At 40.9% G+C, this 19,304-nt stretch overlaps 4 protein-coding genes across 5 annotated transcripts; 1 reads left to right on the top strand and 3 right to left on the bottom strand.

The window, feature by feature from the left end:
• Nucleotides 1-213: 213 nt before the first annotated feature.
• LOC102787098 (delta-1-pyrroline-5-carboxylate synthase-like) lies at nt 214-6,215 on the bottom strand. 2 transcript variants are annotated; one of them, XM_087850331.1, is made up of 17 exons: nt 6,197-6,215; nt 4,959-5,076; nt 4,677-4,828; nt 4,438-4,587; nt 4,210-4,314; nt 3,960-4,118; nt 3,729-3,819; nt 3,162-3,286; nt 2,917-3,061; nt 2,751-2,824; nt 2,530-2,629; nt 2,107-2,327; nt 1,875-2,012; nt 1,590-1,785; nt 1,373-1,494; nt 931-1,213; nt 214-844 (listed from the first exon to the last, which is right to left on the bottom strand). In XM_087850331.1, exons 2-17 carry the CDS (start codon nt 5,053-5,055, stop codon nt 663-665), a joined length of 2,340 nt encoding a protein of 779 aa, XP_087706457.1. In that variant the 5' UTR covers nt 5,056-5,076; nt 6,197-6,215; the 3' UTR covers nt 214-662. The 2 variants fall into 2 exon arrangements, with proteins under 2 accessions (XP_087706457.1, XP_006799025.1); XM_006798962.3 differs by lacking the exon at nt 6,197-6,215 and adding an exon at nt 5,561-5,719.
• A 384-nt stretch (nt 6,216-6,599) lies between these two features.
• On the top strand, nt 6,600-9,429 carry LOC118454790 (E3 ubiquitin/ISG15 ligase TRIM25). The gene is made up of 6 exons (XM_035911199.2): nt 6,600-7,197; nt 7,360-7,455; nt 7,551-7,784; nt 7,864-7,886; nt 7,999-8,132; nt 8,214-9,429. Exons 1-6 carry the CDS (start codon nt 6,601-6,603, stop codon nt 8,822-8,824), a joined length of 1,695 nt encoding a protein of 564 aa, XP_035767092.2. The 5' UTR covers nt 6,600; the 3' UTR covers nt 8,825-9,429.
• A 244-nt stretch (nt 9,430-9,673) lies between these two features.
• On the bottom strand, nt 9,674-13,763 carry habp2 (hyaluronan binding protein 2). The gene is made up of 13 exons (XM_006798961.3): nt 13,585-13,763; nt 13,210-13,348; nt 13,019-13,105; nt 12,797-12,907; nt 12,559-12,675; nt 12,339-12,449; nt 12,084-12,255; nt 11,907-12,004; nt 11,343-11,820; nt 11,108-11,250; nt 10,881-11,015; nt 10,380-10,525; nt 9,674-10,262 (listed from the first exon to the last, which is right to left on the bottom strand). Exons 1-13 carry the CDS (start codon nt 13,723-13,725, stop codon nt 10,095-10,097), a joined length of 2,046 nt encoding a protein of 681 aa, XP_006799024.1. The 5' UTR covers nt 13,726-13,763; the 3' UTR covers nt 9,674-10,094.
• A 1,006-nt stretch (nt 13,764-14,769) lies between these two features.
• LOC102786201 (zinc-binding protein A33) lies at nt 14,770-19,198 on the bottom strand. Its single transcript, XM_087850330.1, has 5 exons — nt 16,291-19,198; nt 15,966-16,199; nt 15,794-15,840; nt 15,549-15,691; nt 14,770-15,459 (listed from the first exon to the last, which is right to left on the bottom strand). Exons 2-5 carry the CDS (start codon nt 16,098-16,100, stop codon nt 14,864-14,866), a joined length of 921 nt encoding a protein of 306 aa, XP_087706456.1. The 5' UTR covers nt 16,101-16,199; nt 16,291-19,198; the 3' UTR covers nt 14,770-14,863.
• Between the last annotated feature and the right edge of the window lie 106 nt (nt 19,199-19,304).

Below are 19,304 nucleotides of genomic sequence, written 5' to 3'. Positions count from 1 at the left end.
AAAAGATTATTATTTAAAAACTCAGTTCTATCAATTAAATAAAGTAATAACTGAAATCAGGCTATATACCAACAGCTGCTTTCCCACTCTTGAATAAAAAAATAGTATGGATTAAGTAAACTAAAACAAAAAATTACAAAAATAAAGACCTTCATTGGGGGGAAATAGACAGATTTTTCACCAAAAGCTTTGTGACACATAAAATTCCACAAGTTATAATTAAAGAACTGTACACCATATTTATTAAATTATCTGTGCAAAGAGGAAAGACAGCAAAGTAAATCCAAAACAAGATCCTGCATAAACAAGATCAAGGGAGAGTTTGCATGTAGAAAAATAACTTAGAAAATCACAGCTGGAACAATGATTTAGTTTGATGCAATTACAAAAATGGCGTTGAAGTGAAAAGCGCTTTGTCCAGTCCTAAGTTCTGTTTTACTTTTACAGTTTTCTCTCATTTAGCCATCAGTCAATTTTCTTGGGTTTCACATGGATTCATAGGTTCACAAAACCAGGATATTGGTTGTCTGATAAAAGTTGCCTCCATTCTTCCAACCACCCAACAAAACAGACCTAAACAGGATTGTGAAAGCAGCTTGTGAGTTGAAACGCTACAGACAAACCTCTAAATAAACACGTTACTTTATGTTGTTCAGTGGTTTCTAATTGAAACTCCCCTGGGGCACAGGGATGTTTTCATGAAGGTATTTCATGCTGCCTTGCTCCGAGAAGTCAGCCACTGTGTGTCCCTCCCCTCGAAGGACCCACTTGGTGGTCAAAAGTCCCTCCAAACCTACAGGTCCTCTGGCATGTATCCGTGCTGTACTGATACCAACCTCAGCTCCTGCAAAATAAACAAAGTAAAATTAAATACCTTGTTTTATTTTCAACATAGTGGTAGTTTAGGTTCACTTGAAGGTAAATACATACCAAGGCCAAAGCGGTAGCCATCAGCAAAGCGAGAGCTGGCGTTCCAGAATACACAGGCGCTGTCCACCTGTTGCAGAAACTGCTCGGCTGTTTCTTCATTCTCAGTAACAATGACATCAGTGTGGGAGCTGCCGTATTTGTGGATGTGGTCCACAGCTTCCTGCATGCTGTCAACCACCTCAATGCAGCATTCCAGGTCCCCATACTCTGTCCTCAGAGACTTGACCTCAGATGGGCTAAAAGTTAAATAGGATGCGAAGCGAGGACCAGCATGAATCTTTACCTGTAAGAAAGCAATAACCAATAGTTTGTTAAAGAATAAAAAACAAACAAATGTAATTTACTGTATTTATGGACGTGGGTAAAGTGTTAAATTCTCTTGCTGTTTTTCCTATTTCTGAATCTCATTCAAAGCATACATCCAAATAATCCTGTTTCTTACTTGCTCTGTTCTCAGCATGTCAATGATCTGGTCAAACACAGGAGTACGCAGCAAATCTCTGTGAATAAGAAGAGTCTCCATGGCATTGCAGGCAGCAGGGTAGTCACATTTAGAGTCTTTCACTGGAAAGAAACACAGTTTGTACAATAATTCAAAACCAGTCAGTTTGCATTAGTGATAAATAATAGACTGGAGCTGAATGCAATTAAAAACCTACCAACATCAAGAGCTTTGTCAATGCTGGCATCACTGTCGATGTAGACGTGACAGATGCCCTCACTGTGGCCCAAAACAGGAATGCCCTTGGCTGCCCTCTGGATTTCCCGGACCAGCTGAGACGAGCCCCTTGGAATGATCAGGTCAATCATCTTGTCCAGTCTGCACAGATCCTCAACTTCCTCACGTGTGCTCACCTACAGCACAAATTCTTTTAGTGTATCACAACAAATAAAATACTACCAGGAAACTAAAATTATATTTCTATAATGATTTTTAGTCTTACCAGTTGAATGGCATCTGCTACACCATGAATGGAAAGGGCCTCTTGAGTGAGTTGATGTAGAATTTTGTTGGTGTTGGAAGCTTCTTTGCCACCTTTCAGGAGCAAAGCATTTCCGCTTGCAATTGCTAGTGCTGACACCTGAAGTATAGCATTTAAAATGTCACTCTTTTTGAACACATATAAAACCAAAGACTCTAAAAAAGTATTCCAGACGGCCCAGAGATGGTCTGACCTGTGGCAGACAATCAGGGCGAGACTCAAAGATGACCAGCAGGACACCGATGGGGACTGTGATCTGTTCTAGTTCTAGGTTGTTGGCCACTCTAGTCCTCCTCAGCACCCGGCCGACGCTGTTCCTGGAGGAAACGGCGAGCTGACGCAGGCCAATGGCAAGACTGTTCAGCTTGGCTGTTGACAGACTCAGGCGATTGATCAGAGGCTGGGACAGACGACCTATAAGAGTAAAGTATGAATATAAATGCTGGCGCATCAATCAATAAAGAGAAACGTGTTGCCAAGCAGGAATAACTGCTCTGCTACGCGATGCCACAACCCAATGACTCCTACCAAAATAGACTACAGTGGTATCTGAGTCACAGAACTACATTCAGGTATGGATTACGCTAATCCATGTGCCAGCTCTCTGCCTCTGTACCTAATGTTGTTGCTAGCTCCATGTCTTTCCTGTTTGCATTAAGAATTTCTTCTTTCTTCTCTGTAAGGAGCTCAGCAAGACAGCAGATGATCTCCCCTCTCTGAAAAAACAAACACATAGATGTGATCAACACAATTCAAAATTAATTGACACTGCTGTCACTAAGATGTAGAACTTATTTAATTTGGTGACCCTGTGCAACTAATTAGGATATTAGTTACCTGTTCAGGGAGCAGAGAGGCCAGGGTTCTGCCTGCATGTCGTGCCATCTCTGTCTGCTGCTCCACAGTTGGGCCTGGTGGTGTCAATAACACCAACATCAAGCATAAATCCTCAAACCACAACAAAAAGATTCAAATGCTCTGTCTGAGTGGTTTTACCCAGTACCTGCAGGTTTCACTTCAGAGAAAAAGGTGCCAACTTTCTTCCCTTCCACAATGTCTGTGATGACGTGACCGGTGACTTTTGGGTCTGTGCCATTGGCAATGATTACTGAGGTGCCACCCTGCAGTGCCCAGAGGGCTGCTTTCACCTGAGCCACACAACATGATTTAGTGTAATGCAACATTTTCATTACTGAACCAACTCTGCCTCTACATATAGTGAGATGAACTATTATCTGTCACACTGACCTTTGCTTCCATGCCGCCGATACCAACTCTGGATTTAGTCCCATATGTGATAGATTGTTGGTCTCCGGGATAGAATATATCAATGAGCTTGGCATCATCTGTTCCTGGCGGACTATCGTATAAGCCTGAGGAAAAAATAAGAAAAATAAATCACACATATATAGATATCTTCTGATTTAACAAAAACGCAACCTGCCTGTTTGTATAAAGTCTTCTATTAATGTCTGACTACCTGGCAATCATTAATGAATAAAAGCAACGCATGAATGGCATATATGGCAGTTGCTATAATAGTATGCATAATAATAATAATAATAATAATACAAAAGATTAGAATTACCAATATAAATCATTTTCACTTGTACAAATACAAAGAAATTGTTGGTTAATTTGGTCATTTGTTTTTATTTCATGCATCTTTCATATAGTTTTAGGTAACTGGTTCACATTTATTATACATACAAACATAAACATAATCTACACATTTAAACAAATTACATACTGGCCATTACTGTGATTCTTAAATGCAAATTAAAGAAAATATTATTTAAATAGTCATATCTGTACCTTGGACATCAGACAGGGCAATAAGTAGGTCTACTTTCATTTCAACAGCCAGCCGTGCAGCCAAGCTGTCGTTATCTTTGATGCTTATTACCTGAAACACAAACCAATTTTTCATTAAGCAAAAAACACCGTGCAGGTCAGTAACAACTTCAGTTTCTACTACATTTCAAAAGCTTCCCTCTCTCACTCAGGTGCAAAGGAAACATTGCATGCAAAAACAGGTGTACCCACATTTACACCCTGTAGGTCACTGTTGGGAACGGGGGGTGGAACAACAGCATCGTTCGTGTTAATTATCGGGACGATATTCATACGCAGCAGTTCATGTAGCGTGCTGTTCAGGTTCCGGCGCTTCTGTTCATCGTGAAAGTCCAGATTGGTGACCAGAATCTAAGGAGGTGGAAAGAAATGTGAAGAAGTATGTGACATTTTAGTCAGATGCTGTAGGTATTTTATTCTATGCAAAACGTGAAACACATACTTGTGCAGTGCAGATGCTGTATTGGGTGAACATAGCTTCGTACAGCGCCATCAGACCGCTCTGCCCAGCAGCAGCACAGGCTCTTGCTTCCAAAACTGGGACTGTCTGAAAGACAGTGAGATTTAAACAAAGTTAACAAGATTTGGAAAGAAAGAAATCAGCACACTGTTATACAGTCAAAATTTACAAAATAGTGGGTCCAAGTTCCTTCTGTTAAAGCTTATTCACCATGTCTTTCAGTTGGTTCTGTCCAGAATGCAGAGCTTGTCTGACACTCTGAGACAGCAGTATCTCATGTCTCAGTCGCTGCTTCCCAAATGCCACAGCACCACTCGTAACAATCATCATCTCCCTGCCTTGATTCTGTAGCATGGCCACCTGATGGAACAGAAACAATAACATTTAAGATCTCTTTTCATAGGAACAGTCATTCCTCTATAAAAGACACTTTGTATCAACATTATTACCTGCTCTACTATTGAAGCCAGTCGTCCCAGTGCCAGACCACATTCATCTCCACGCGTCACCACAGCGCTACCAAGCTTCACTACAACGCGTTTGGCTTGCTTCAGCTCACTGCGGTGTGCAAAGGACTTCCCATGGGATCGAGGGAGAACGACTGCGGGGAATAAAGAAAACAGTCACATTTTAACAAGCATAGGCAGCCGAGGAAGAACCAACACATATCAAAGTGATCCTGAGATTTGTGTACAAGCCTAGTATGATGAAGCACTTGGCTGATCACTTACATTTAGCCTGGGAAAAGGCTCTGATGTAGACTGGGCACACATTTGATTGCCGTGTTCTGAATGGCAGAGGAGAGCAGGAAGCCAACCTGGCAAACATGGCACTGAAAGTTCAGGACCACTGTGATGAGCACAGAAAGCAATGCATGGTTAGTCTAACAATGGAATAGCATCAAATTAAATAAGCAGCTTCTGGGTAAAACAAACAGACTTGACGCCAACGTTTTAAATAGATATATGGAGTTTTGCTGTCGCTTGAAAGCTCTGCATCATGTGTCTTCTTCTTATCAGTGTTATGCGATATTTGGACTTGACACACTGACCCATTAAAGATTGTTTTGCACTAAGTTAGCTTAGAAAAATACCAGCAATAATAGGCAGGGCAATAGACTGGGCGCTTTTCACTTGTATAACCTGTAATACATATGAACGAACTGCAGTTTGCATGGTAGTTTATCAGACTATAGCAGCTACGTGTCGAGTACTTCTGTCAAAACATACCTAGGTTAGCTAATGTTAGCTAGCTTTAGCTGTTGTGAGCTGCCTAACTTGCCTCGGTTTTCGACAGAACAGGCGGAAGAGGTTTTTTATAAAAGACTCCTTACCCAGCGAGATGGAGACCTGGAAAGCCAACCACAGCTACACTTGTAAGTGAACGGCGAAATGAAGACACGTATTCAGTGAGAATCGCAGCGCTTCACTGCCACATCCACAGCCCACGTTGTGTGGGAAGTGCCGTAATGCTATTCACGAACGACGTGTACATAAAATATCGGGAAACTTCAATGACATAAGACGTTGGTTTACGCAAGAAAGTTTTAACGTACGCCTGAATTTTATTTTATTTTTTGTGAGTGAGCACGGGTTGCACAAGTACAGAGACGTCGAGTGACACTTAACGCTGAAACGAAGATTAGGTTGTGTAAAGAGTGCAGAACAGTTTTATCAGCATATATATATATATTTAAATGCACCATCTATATCACAGAGAATGCAGGCTTTTGCGATATATATTATGATATTATTGTTATTTATAATTACAAGTAATAGGCATATATTAAAAAGTAATGTCGTTTCTTCTAGGGACAATATAACATCACAATAACATATTTTTTTAAAGGGAAATTTTGTACTGTAATTCTGACAACAACAAGCGCGACTGTAAACAACGAATATCGCTTTTTTCAAGTTTTCGAAATTATATCTTCACAAAATAAAACAAGCTTCACTTAAGTACTCACGTGACTTCCGGGCGACTTCCCAGCTCTTTTTACACCCGGAAGAGCAAGCGTCCTATGAGATCTCAAGTTGAGATTACTTTATCACACACCTGTGCTCAAACTAAAGAAATTTCACACTAAATTGATTCCATTTTCCTGTCATTTTTTTATTAAATGACCCTGCATTTTGGACTGTTGACTTGTAATTTAATCAATTTCTTTGAAACTGTGCCATTAATTTGTGTGTCAACCATTTGAACCTGCTAGTGAAGCAAAAAACCAAAACAAACAGTCTTCAGTAATGTGACACTAAAGCCACGTGAGTGGCGTTTGTGCATGCCAGGACAGACCTGTGAAACATTAATGAGCAGGACAGTCAGAAGCACAGTGCACACTGAGCCAACATAACAGCTGTACACAGAGCTATGGGGACCATGGAGGAAACTTTGAAGTGTCCTGTGTGCCAGGATTTCTTCATTGATCCTGTGACGCTGCAGTGCGGACATAACTTCTGCCTCACCTGTATACAGGCTGTCTGGGAAACCGATGTGTCTGATGAGGGGCCTTTCTTCTGCCCGGAGTGTCAGATATTTCTCCCCTCTGACCTCACTCTGAAGATAAATGCAGACCTTCAGACCAAAGTAAAGGACTTCACCACTAAGACGCTGTCAGCAGCAGAGCGACAAGCAGCAGCTTCAACTAGTGAAACGAAATCATCATCAACTATCTGCTGTGACCACTGCATAGAGATGCCATCAGTAGCCATAAGAACCTGCCTGACTTGCGATGCCTCGCTGTGCCAGGCTCACGCCCTGCTCCACCAACAGAGGTCTGCTCTAAGGGAGCACACAGTGGTGGATGTGACCAGCGATCCACTGTCTCTGAAGTGCAGGGAGCACCGCGATGAGCTTAAGCTCTTCTGTATGGAGGAAAAGGTACCTGTTTGCTGTTTGTGTGTCCTGGTTGGCACGCACAAACATCACAAAGCCTCTCAACTGCATGAAGCCAAAGCAGACTTTAAGGTGATTATTCTAATCTCTTTTCATTATTTGTGAGGAATATTTATCTATTTTCTTCCTGTTGGTTTTTGTTTGTTTGTTTGTTTGTTTGTTTGTTTGTTTGTTTGTTTGTTTGTTTGTTTGTTTGTTTGTTTTACCAGAGGCATGTTGTATTTCTCTCTCTAGAGTATGCTTGAGACCACAATGAACCAGCTACTAAAGAGGAGAAGTGAAGCCGAACATGCCATCAAAGACCTGGAGTCACTGTATACACAAACAGTGGTACAACCAATACAGAAATCGCACTCTTAAATTGCTTAACTTTTTAAATTGATGGAAGCCATTCTTGTTTGTCTAACAATGCATTTATCTCATAGACCTCTGCTGCAGAGTTTAGAGAGAGAATCTCAGACAAGTACAGCAGAATCCACGTCGTGCTGAATGGCGATGAGCGTCTAATGATGCAGATTATAGACGCAGAGGAGACATGCATGACAGAGTGGCTGGAGGCCCAGAGGAGCATCGTAGAGGCTCAGATCAAAGAGATAGATGCATTCAGAGCCTCCAGCAAATCACTTCTCCAGGAAACCAATGATCTACGGTTTCTGCAGGTAGGTTTCCATGATCACTTACCGTGACCAGAAGTGTAGCACAAATATAGCTCAAATGTTTCCTGTTGTTTTCAAACAGCAAATCACATCACAGAATCTTTGGTGAGTATATTGCTGAGTCCAGTTTGTAACCTGAAATTGCCCATGCTTTACGCTGCTCCATATAATTATTCACTGAGCCTTCCTGTGGTATGATTTTTATTTTTATTTGCAGTGATCCCTTGGAATTTGCTCCAATCCGAGAAGTAAACAGAGACCTCTGTGACCCTGAGAAGCTGAGAACAGTAGAGAGGCTGGTGGATGAACTCTCGGTCGCTCTGTCCCAACATTTTCCACGAATGTGGTCATGTTAGTAAAGCTTTTTTCCTTTGACTTTTTTCCTCTCATTATCATTATAACTGTGTACTAAGTAAATATTTGTATTTGCAGACTTAAGTTCTCCTCTTCTAGACTTCAAAACAGCTCATCCAAAGCTGGAGTTATCCCAAGACAGAAAACAAGTGTACTGGAGACGCCAACCTTTCGGTGAAGGACAGAGCCCTCAGCCATATGACTCACAGTATAGCGTCCTTGCTCAGGAGAGTTTTACAGGTGGCCAGCATTACTGGGAAGTCATTGTCCAAGACAAGCCCTTCTGGATGATAGGTGTGACCACGGGGTCAGTCGATAAAAAAGCCAGTTTAAGCCAGAGTTCTTCCAGTCTGGGTGTAAATAACACATCTTGGTGCATCTACCATGGAGACGGACAGTACCTGGCGTGCCATGATACTCAGGAAAAGCAGCTGTCAGTTGGAAAGAGAGTCAGAAAGCTAGGCATACTGGCAAACCTCCAGAAGGGGGAGCTGTCATTCTATGATGCCGACGCTATGAGGCTGCTTCACTCCTTCTGTGTGCAGTGCACAGAATCTCTCTATCCCATTTTCAACCCATGCATTGATATGAACGGAGTCAACACACAGCCTCTTACCTTGTTTTGGATAAAGGACCCCTGGGATTGGCATACACGTGAGGAGAAAAGTGAACTCACAGGAACCATTTAACTGCCTCTGTGGGATGCAGAGTCACTGATCAAATAATTATTTTAAGTGTAATTTTCCATTTGTGCTCACATAAAATTACATTGTGGAAATGTCCAACGCGCTGTACAAATCTAGGCTGTCCAAAATATTGACTACCACCAAGTTTCTGTGAGTGGCTTTGACTCTGGTAAAGCTACAACGGCATTCAACGAATATACCTACCTCTAAAATCTTGCTAAAATGAGGTTATATAATAATATATGAGAAGACACATCTGTAGACATATCCGTACCGTGACTTTATAATGTCAAGACTAAAGTTACGTAATCATTGCAGCACTGCCGTTTCTGCAGTTGACATGTATGCTAAATATTTCATTAAGTGGTATCAGGTTCAAACAGTGCATTTGTTCTGTGGCAAAGTCGATCTCTTTCTGCAGCTTAGCAGCTCTCATGTGTGCCTTGATGCAGTTCATAAAGTAAATGACCCGTGTGTAAACTGCTCATCAGACCATGGAGGACATGCATGCCTTTAGTCTCACATGTCAATGGCCCTACAGAGTTGTTGCCCTGCAGCAGACAAATACACTGAGGTCAAATAACACAAACAGTAACGCTATATGTCTAGAAAAGATCAAGACACTTAACAATCTGATTTACACAATTCTTTGTGCATCACGCTTTTGCTCATTGTAAATAAATAAATACCTTTCTGCAGAAGAAGAAGAAGTCTGAAAGTTCACATTCAACACAATTAGAAAATATAACTCTCTCTTTTTTTGTAAACAGTAACATTATGCACCCATCACAGGGTTTTGAAAGTTCAGCCACCCTAGGGCTTGGTGAGGACATACAAGAACAACACAGCACATCAGAAAGAAGAAGCATTTATTTGCATCATGTAATAATTCTGCCACAACTTTAGGACATTTTCAGTTCAGTGATGCAACTTGCCTCATTTTCCAGAGGAAACATGGTATAGCTACTTATATTGTGAGATTTTCTTTTCCATTCTTTGGTTCACACATATACAGCCACTCAAACACACTGTGCTTAATTAAAAAAAGTAATTCAAGCCTTTGGGTTTTTTCCATGCATGCATCATTTATGTTATAACAGGAGATTTCAGATTTTTCCATCTTTTATGTGTAACTGATAAGACAATCCAGCTAATGTCCAGTACATTTATGAATAGTTTGAATAATCATATAATTTGATTACATTTTAGGAAAAGCGTACAGTGTGCAGTGGTTGGAGATCTGGCGGGCATATTAGTGAGAAACAAAGGTTGCTCAAGGAATTGCTCCTTCAGTATTTGCCTTGATCCAATCCAGGAAATGAGTGACCCGTGTGTAGACCCCAGGCTTGTTCTTCTTCCCGCACTGGTCTCCCCAACTCACCACTCCATAAACAACATTAGCGTTGTTCTGCATACACGTCAGTGGTCCTCCAGAGTCCCCCTGAAACAAAATTGTACAGCTGACTATATGCTACTACTGGAACTAATGTAATAACTTTCTGTAGATGCGTTAGTAATATAGATGTTATAACAGCATCAAACCATCAAATGTCCTAACCTGGCAGGAATCCACCCCTCCCTCCAGGTAGCCAGCACAGAACATGGAATTGTCCAGGATGTTCCCATAAACAGAATGATCAGAGCACTTTCCCTGGTTGATCAGCAGGACATTGGCCTCCAGCAGGTGGCTGGAACCATAATCAGCTGCAAAGATAATGCAGAAATATATTAGGGGGTAACCCTTGTTTCTTTTTTTCATATTTCATGCCCACTTCCAGAACAAAATGAGTGAATGTTCATCAAAAGTTACTGAAGGTGATCTCTGCCTGTAAAGCTAGCTTCGGATACCACTGGAAAAACCCAGAACCTGTTGTAATGGTCATCTGACCACATCTGCATTGATATATTGAGGTGTCAAAACTTGTCATTAAGAAGAGGTCATCAAATGTTGGAAAAGAGTTCAAGCTTCATTTAAAATAGAAAATGTCAAGTCAAGTGTTTATCAAATAAGCCAAATTATGTACATGAAAAATGGCAAGCTTTTTGTAACCTTACATACATTGCTCAGTAGCACCCCATCCAGAGATTTTGCACTCCGTCCCATCAGGCAGTGGCGCGTTTGGTAGACAGGCTGTTTTCACAAACTGGGTCTCATTGGCACAAAAACCAGGAGTCCCACTGAGCTTCAACAAGCCTTTAGGAATACATGTGAGATATAAATGTCACCACAAACTCAAAGAAAGAACATCTGAACAAAATGACAGAGACATTTGAGACAAGTATCACCTATATCATTGTAAACAGCTGTACTAGTCTCCCTGTAGTTTGGATTTTTAATAGTCCTTTCGACAGGTATGGTCTGAGTTCCAGGGTCTGGCTTACTCACTGAGAGACTTCCAGCCAGCACCTGCATGTCCTTGTTTGGTTCACTGTGCAAATAAAAAACAAAAGGGTTCAGTCGTATTACGTTGTTTTACTTGTAATCTGCCATTAATCTGGTTCTTCAACCTTGTAGCCTTACATGCAGTGTCCAGCTGTCAGCACCCAGCAACTTGCGATGAGAATTCCTCCACAGACGTGTCTGAATGGCTGAGCGGAGCCCGTTGGCTTCACTTGCACAGAAACCTGCCAGGGTATAGCTCCTGGACTGACTTTCAGACCCCCAAAGATTCGGGTAAGAGCCTTTTTTGGCTGAGGTATGCCACAGGTGGCAAACTGTTTTGGTCCAGTAGTCGGAGGGAGAGGTGTCGCAGAAGGGTGGATGGGCTTCCCAGTTGGTGGTATGGCAGTTGCTGGCAGATTACCAGTAGGCTCTGGTTGCGGTGGTTTAGGCTGTGTTGGTTCAGGCTGTGTCGGTTCAGGCTGTGTTGGTTCTGGCTGCGGTGGTTTAGGCTGTGTCGGTTCTGGCTGTGTCGGTTCTGGCTGCGGTGGTTTAGGCTGTGTCGGTTCTGGCTGCGGTGGTTTAGGCTGTGTAGGAGCAACCTCAGTCGGCGGCCCATCTGAAAACACAGATCCAAGAAGATGGCACAGATGTTTTGCTGAGAACACTCAAGATCAAAATGTTGCCCATCACTTTAAAACTCACGTGTCGATACAGGACATTTTGGCACATCACAGTAGTCCCACAGTAACCTGTAGCCTCTTCTGAAAAAGCACCAGGGCTTTGGCTCTCCGTCAGGGTTCCTGAATCATAAAACATGCCACTGAGACAGACCTCTTATAGGTGTTTTCTGCACATTGTCTAAATGGAGTTACTTCTGACCTGCAGAAGTTGTGAGGGCCAAGGCCGTCTTTGTCCTCAAAGGAGGTGAAGGGATTAACACCCAATGCCAGGATGAAGTGGGAGTTCCAGTAGAGGCACTCATAACCATCATCCGTCTCGCTCACATTGCCACGATATGACTCTCCATCGTCCACATAGCAGTCGTTTGGACCTGAGAAATGTAAATTACTCAGTGAGTAAATGAATTATGATGATAAATATATATGAAGAAAGACAGTAGAATGAATTATTTACCAACATGGCAGAAATTTCCTCCGAACCCTTCGGGGCATTGGCAGTCAAAGTCGTTTTCATCTCTGATGCATGTGCCACCATTTTTACATGGATTAGGATTACAAACTGAAACTTTGGAGAACAATAAAACAAAATTTAGGCTGTTGTTCAGTAATGGCTAAAATCCTCACCAAAGAGGAATTTGGGCTTTTTAAAAATATAAATATATATATCAACATACTAGTTTTGCAGTCTGGAGGCTGAAAGGGTCGCTTGCATTTGCACTCATAGTGCGGAGGAGTTGAAGTCAGTACACATTCGCCATGCCCGCATTGACCTCTTTTACAATTTCTTGGACCTTAGAGAATAACACCATTAGGATATTTTTAATAACATTAATTCAGTTTTTTTACACTTTGCATATATATATATATGCAATTTGACAAAAGAATGGAGAGAAGGGAATTTTTTCTTCACACCTCTCTCGCATTTCTTTCCCTTGTAAGGTTTGGGACAGTCACATTTGAACTCTCTTTTGCCTTTCTCCTTACACACACCATTGTTAAGGCAAGGATTTGGGGTGCACTGGCCTGAGAAATAAAAAATGACAACACACCCTAATGTCAAAATGAAACCTTTCCTCTGTAGCATTAGAAGAAAACATGCCACAGATTTGCATGAGACATTTGTTAGTATCTTACCGGCTAGGCCCAGAATCTCAAAAAGCCAGTCTGAATGACCATTTTCATCATCCTCATCATCCTCATCCCCGACCTTAAAGAAGACATCTAGAACAATACTTTCCTTTAGATTTACAGTTTTAATTCTTTAAATACTAAATTTCAAACCATTTTCTATATATGTTACAAAAGCAACATAAAGGAGTACTAACCCTCAATTATATCTTTAAACCTTCCTTTCAGTCTCTTTTTCTCATGTTTCCCTTGTCTTTCAGGCTGTGCAGAGTCCCGCTGTCTGTCTTGTCTTCCAGGATTCGAAGAGTCCCGATGTTTGTCGTGTTTATGTTTCAACTACATTTTTTAAGGAATTGCAGATGACAGCATAACATAAGAGCACGTACACATCCAAATAAATCTCTATCACTCTATATATTCATGTCTATCTGTCTATCTAGCTATATATGTGGCTAAAGCTATTGACTTAACCTTTTTAAACAGAAACATGATCTACTGTGTTTTTTGACAGAAAATGCCACAATGTAAATAACGTGCAACGCATGTGATTATTAAATTCAGTTAATACATACTTCAGCGGGTATGAAGAGCACCGCTAAGAAGAGACAAAGGAAGAGGAGCTTCAGGTTCATGATGGCAGTTGACCAGAAGACATGTAGGAGAGTAACATGAGAGTGAGCTGACTGGGAGAGCCCTCGCACTTTTCCAAACATTTGGTAAGTACACTAACCTTTGAGTTAGCCCTTTCTTTCTGTCTTTTTTTTTCCTTTCTGTCTTTTTTTTTTTGTCTGGCATCCATCCGTGTTGCTGAGTCAGTTGTATTGATTATAACTGAGCTCTTAGATAGTTACCTTTATGGTCCCACATAATAGGAAAAATTCAGCTGAGTTTACCAATCGCTTGTGACGAACACATTTACAGTCAAAAAATATCTTCCCCCAAATGCTGACTTTAAGTTACTATATCTACATGAATGTTTTCCATGTAGTTTTGGTTACATAAGTACAGTGTAAAACATTACATTTCAGGAAATGTGGTCAAATAAATTTACTTGATTGGTATACATTCATGTTTATACCAAGCATATTTTTCTTAACGATTAATTGTTTAAATAAATGAACATTTAAAATTTATACATTTCAGCTGCATTAAAAAAAATGTCTTAATGTTTATTAAGGGCAAAAAATCTTCTTTTCTTTAATCTAATGGAGCATAATAACTGTGTCTGCCAGCCTGAACAAATTCCTCACATCAAAAAATGTTAAGTGAAATAAAAGATAATCTGCCAAGTATACCCAGGTGCAGAGAGCATGTTTGCTTAGAACTGACTGTTTGTTTGAATGTAGACTTTGGATCCACACATAGGTTCATATCAGGATAAATACCAGTGTGTGCTTTTACTAAAATCATAATTCACTGAAATAGCTGGCAAATCCAGCTGATCCATAATGTGTTAGTAAAGCTGAGGACTTTCCTCTGCTACATCAAAACCTCTTGCGATACCCAAACAATTACTAAACAGACTAGTACCTGATATATTTTCTTAGACTTTCACAAAGAATGATGCTCTTGCTTTAGTAACATCCTCGTTTTAATTTGAAAGTCTCAAGGTCTAAGTGATGGACATGCATGATTCCCACAGCCTTAACTGTAACAACCGCAACAGCATCACACTGAAATATTATTGTGAGCACAGAAAGCATTACACAGCCTGAGCATTAACACTGTCAGAATGTTGCACAAGCTCACAGAGTCGCTTCAAACTTCATAATCTCTTTATTTTAAAAAGTCGTTAGTTACAGCTTTAATATTTTTGCCTTATTGTGGGGTAGCAGCTTAAAAAGTAACTGATCAACAGCTCTTCTGTGAAGTAAACCGGAGATCCCTGTTGGCAGATGAAGGGTTACAGATAACAATAGGTTGTGCATTGTTGCCATTGTGGTCATGACCAGGGCAGACAGCTAAGTAGAGGCAGTCTGAGAAGGTTCCCGTGCAGAAGGCAAACAGGGGTGTCATTTTGTCCGCCTCGAGAAACATCACCAGCCCTGCAGGAAAACTACACAAAACACCAATCCGGCAGAAACGCTTCGTGAAAGGCAGCTGATGCGGAACGCCTCCATGCCAGGCCGTATACTCGCCATCAAAAAACTCCACACACCAGGACTCAGGCCCGCGGCCGAGCCAGCAGTCCTCAGTTGTGCCCTTCCGAGGAATGTTGGGGTAGGTGACACCGAGCTCCCAGTAAGTCTTCCCAGTTACATCGATTTCCCAGTAATGGCGACCAAAGCTGAAGCCCTGCAAACTGATGACATTGAGGGTAGTGTCAAAGCGTCCAGGTAAGTCAGGAAGTTGCTGCCAGGTGTCCGTATATGTGGCACTATCGCCTTGGGGAGAGATGATCAGCTTTGGGTGGGCGGTTTCCGGATCCAGGCACACCTCGCTGGAATCTGGAGATATTTTACATTTTGGAATTTAACAACATTTTAACTCAATGTTTGATTGCAATTACAAATAATTTAAAAATATGTAAACTGACAGCTCTTGATGAGTTTCTTGATCATCGGGGTCTGGGAGCAGATAAGCAGAAGCATGTTATTGGTGAGGCTGATGATCTGCTCAGCTTTAGCTTCATCCAGGCTCACACTGCTGGGGTCTGTTTGGTTTAGCAGATCAATCACTCTAGTGGAGGCACACAGTAAGTAAAAAAAACATATATATCATCTGTTGGTACGTATAATAATGAAGCTTATTTCTATGATAGATTATAATTAATTTCCCTACCTGTCTGCTGTTTCCATGTCTTCCTGTTCAGGGTATGAAAAGAACGACTGGGGAAAAAAGCAGAAAAATAATCTAGATTATTTTTATTTTATCAGATTTATATTTTTGTTAAGACAGGAAACATAACATTTCCAGTCATATCTGGCCCACTGGCCATTGTCAACTTTTTCACCATTGTATCAGGCTCTGTGTCCGTTTGGTCCAGTGCCAGAGTGTGTCTAGCCAGGTCCTGCTCTATCTCCTGGATCAGGGAACAGTTCCTCTCCATGAGCTCATCCAAGGCAGAGACAGCAGCCCGCTCTTCCATCTCCAGGTGGGACAGGGTAATCCTCAGGTCCTCATCCAGGACAGCTTGGATTTCTTGATATTTCCGAATGATACTCTTCCTTATCACTGAGGACTTTTTCTAAGTAAGGCATAAATATTTAGAAGTTAATTGCAGCCCTGTCACGAGTAATTATTTCACCTCTCTGTTCTGTGAACGGAACGAAACTCACTGTGATTTCTGACTGTCGTGCCGCGAGTTTCCTCAGCCTATATTTGACTGCTTCTCTCTGCTTCTTTAGACACTCTTGGTGCTTTCCCAGTGTCTCCTAAAGAAAGGGGTTCACACATATTGAGCAAACCTCAGTTGAAGCTAACAAAGTGGATCTGGCAGTGAAGTGCAGCTGCAAAAGCAGAAGCTCATTATGATGCAATGATAACGGCAAACAAAGAAATGACCGACAGGAAAATACTTCAATCAGCCACAATAGCCTTGTTTCAGTTATAGCCTTGTTATAGTATGAATCATTGTATGAAAGGGTTAGGATTACGAACTTTTACAATATGCTGATGACTTACTTTTATACTTATCATGTGCTTTGGCAAACCTTTGTTATAGTTTTGCCATCACAATGTTTCTCACACATACCGTACCTTCACACAGTGGGTTCATTGCTTCTTTTTCTTGAATGAATTAGAGAAAATGAAGTTCTCTGCAAGGTCCAAGTAATTGTTACTATTATTAGCACCATTACTTGTTTAAAGAATTGAACTTTTTTGTCACTCCTACATGGATGATTTCAGGTATGTTAAATTTGTATAGTAGCTTCTTGTTTCAGTTTTCTCCCAGTCGTCACTGGGAGGCCCCGTGACCTCTAAACGCACCATATAGTGTTTGTAAGCTGTCACCTCACATTAATTCAAAGGAAAATCTTATATATAAACATGTCAGGCTTGATTAATTCATTTGTTTCTCACCTCTCCTTCAGATTGTATTTGGCCTTCCTCTGGTTTAGACCCAGAATTGCCAAACCTCCGATTATGATGAAATTCCTGGGGGTGTGCGATATGCACCTTGAATGTTCTCATTCGTTCTCTTAATGTTTTTTTACACTGTTAACTTATTATGACTGACTTTTGAAAAAGAGCACAGCTTTTGGTTAAATGAGTACTTAACTGTTATTTGATGTACGGTACACATACTGTATATAGCCTGGTGGCGTTTCCTATATTTCATTTTTTGGAGTTTTTCTTTAGTTTTGTCACTAATCTAATGCTGTAAAAGAAAACAAGAATCAGAAGTGACTCAGACTGCTGGGAAATGGTCTTCATTTCTGCTTACAGCACTCAGCCATACCTCGCAGTGCCAATTTTTTTGTAAATTTATGTAAATATCACTCAAAAAAATACACATCTCCTCTGTGGCATGTGACACTGCAATCCTTCATTTTTATCCCATAATAATATTCCTCTCTGACTGAATGAGGCCACACTGAAGTTTTCAAATGTATGCACAAGGGATGCATTAATACTTAAGAGTTATACTGTTTACTTACTGAAATTCTTCTTGTTATAAACTATTTATTCAAAGATGTGTGTAATGCCATTTAAAAAAAAATCATTTTGATGTTTGTTTCATTTGTTTACAACATTTGTAACTACAAATTGTCCCATGCTGTGTACAAGTGTTTCCTAAAGAATGGTGTAGTTGATGTTTGGTTACTGTGCTGAACGATGAAGGGTTGACACCAGAAGAGTGATTCGACTCCGGTGAAATAGAAAACTTCTCACCTTAAATGTGAACACACAGGCCTCCGAGAAGAAGTCAGTCACGATAAGCTACTCGTATAAGTGCAATATGACATGAATGCAAACCCGGAGAGGAGACAATTTATAAATAGGTTTTTATACTTAGATGGATTCCATTTCTCACCATGTGGTATTCTAAAATGTATACAATACATTCACCAGCCACTTTGTTGGGTTCACCTGCTCAGCTGGACGTTAACGCGAATATCTAATCAACCAGTCACATGGCAGTAACTCGGTGGATTTAGGCATGTATACATGGTCAAGACGACCTGCTGAAGTTCAAACGGCATCAGAATGAGGAAGAAACATGTTTTATGTGAGTTTTTGAACATGATATGCCAGACACGCTTGGCTGAGTATTTGACGAAACTGCTCGTCTACTGCATTTTCCCATGAAACCATCTCTAGGATTTATAGAGAACGATCCAAAAATGAGAAATTCTTCAGTGAGAAGCAGTTCTCTGGGTAAAAATGCCTTGTTGATGTCAGAGACAAATGTTCAGACTGTTTCAAGCTGACATGCACACAAATACTTGTTATAACCAAATTATGCAGAATCAAATCGCGGCTTGCAGCAGCAGAAGACCACACTGAGTGCCCCTCCTGTCAGTTAAGAACGGGAAAAAGAGGCTATAGTTCACACAGACAAATGATTTCTTGTCTGATTAGTGTCAGTTTCTGCTGTGACATTTGGATTTAATGTCAGAATTTGGTATAAACAACAATAAAAGCATGAATCCATCCTGTCATTTATCAGTGATTCAGGCTGGTGAATGTTTACTGGTGTGTGAGCAAGATTTTCTCTGCATACTCTTAGCCCCTTACTACCAGCTGAGTGTTGTTTAAACTCCACAGTCTACCTGATATTTTTGCTTTATTGTTCCTTTATGACCACAGTGTACACATCTTCTGATGGCTGCTTGTAGCAGGATAACAGACCATGTCAGAGAGCTCAGATTATCTCAATCTGGTTTATTAAACATAACAATGAGTGTGCTGTACTCATATGGCCTCCACAGTCACCAGATCTCACTCCAATGGAGCATCTTTAGGATGTGATGGAATGGGAGCAGCCCACAAATCTGCAGCAACTGTGCGATGCTGTCATGTCAATATGGACCAAACTCTCTGGTGAAGGTTTCCAGCAGCTTGTTGAAGTCAAAAGAGGATCCAACCCAGTACTAGTAAGGTGTACTTAATAAAGTGTCCAGTGGGTGTATATCTGTTCAGTGCAGAACCCACAATAATATATAAACCCCTTCAGTAAAGCAGTCAAAGTCAAAGCTTGTGTAACCCAACAGAGACTTCGCTAATCAGAGTGTGTTTAGGTCAGTGGACGCCACCATCTGATTAAAAGTTACTCAGTCCAAAAATGACTTCTTAACCTGCGTTACATCACTGAGCTCGTGTGTTTATTGGTGAAATGCAAACAAAG

Source organism: Neolamprologus brichardi, chromosome 13 (assembly GCF_056152115.1).
Source record: "Neolamprologus brichardi isolate AB-2024 chromosome 13, ASM5615211v1, whole genome shotgun sequence".
Classification (NCBI taxonomy): Eukaryota; Metazoa; Chordata; class Actinopteri; order Cichliformes; family Cichlidae; genus Neolamprologus; species Neolamprologus brichardi.
The sequence above is the reverse complement of the archived record's forward strand: the minus strand, read 5'-3'. Positions and strand labels throughout refer to the sequence as shown.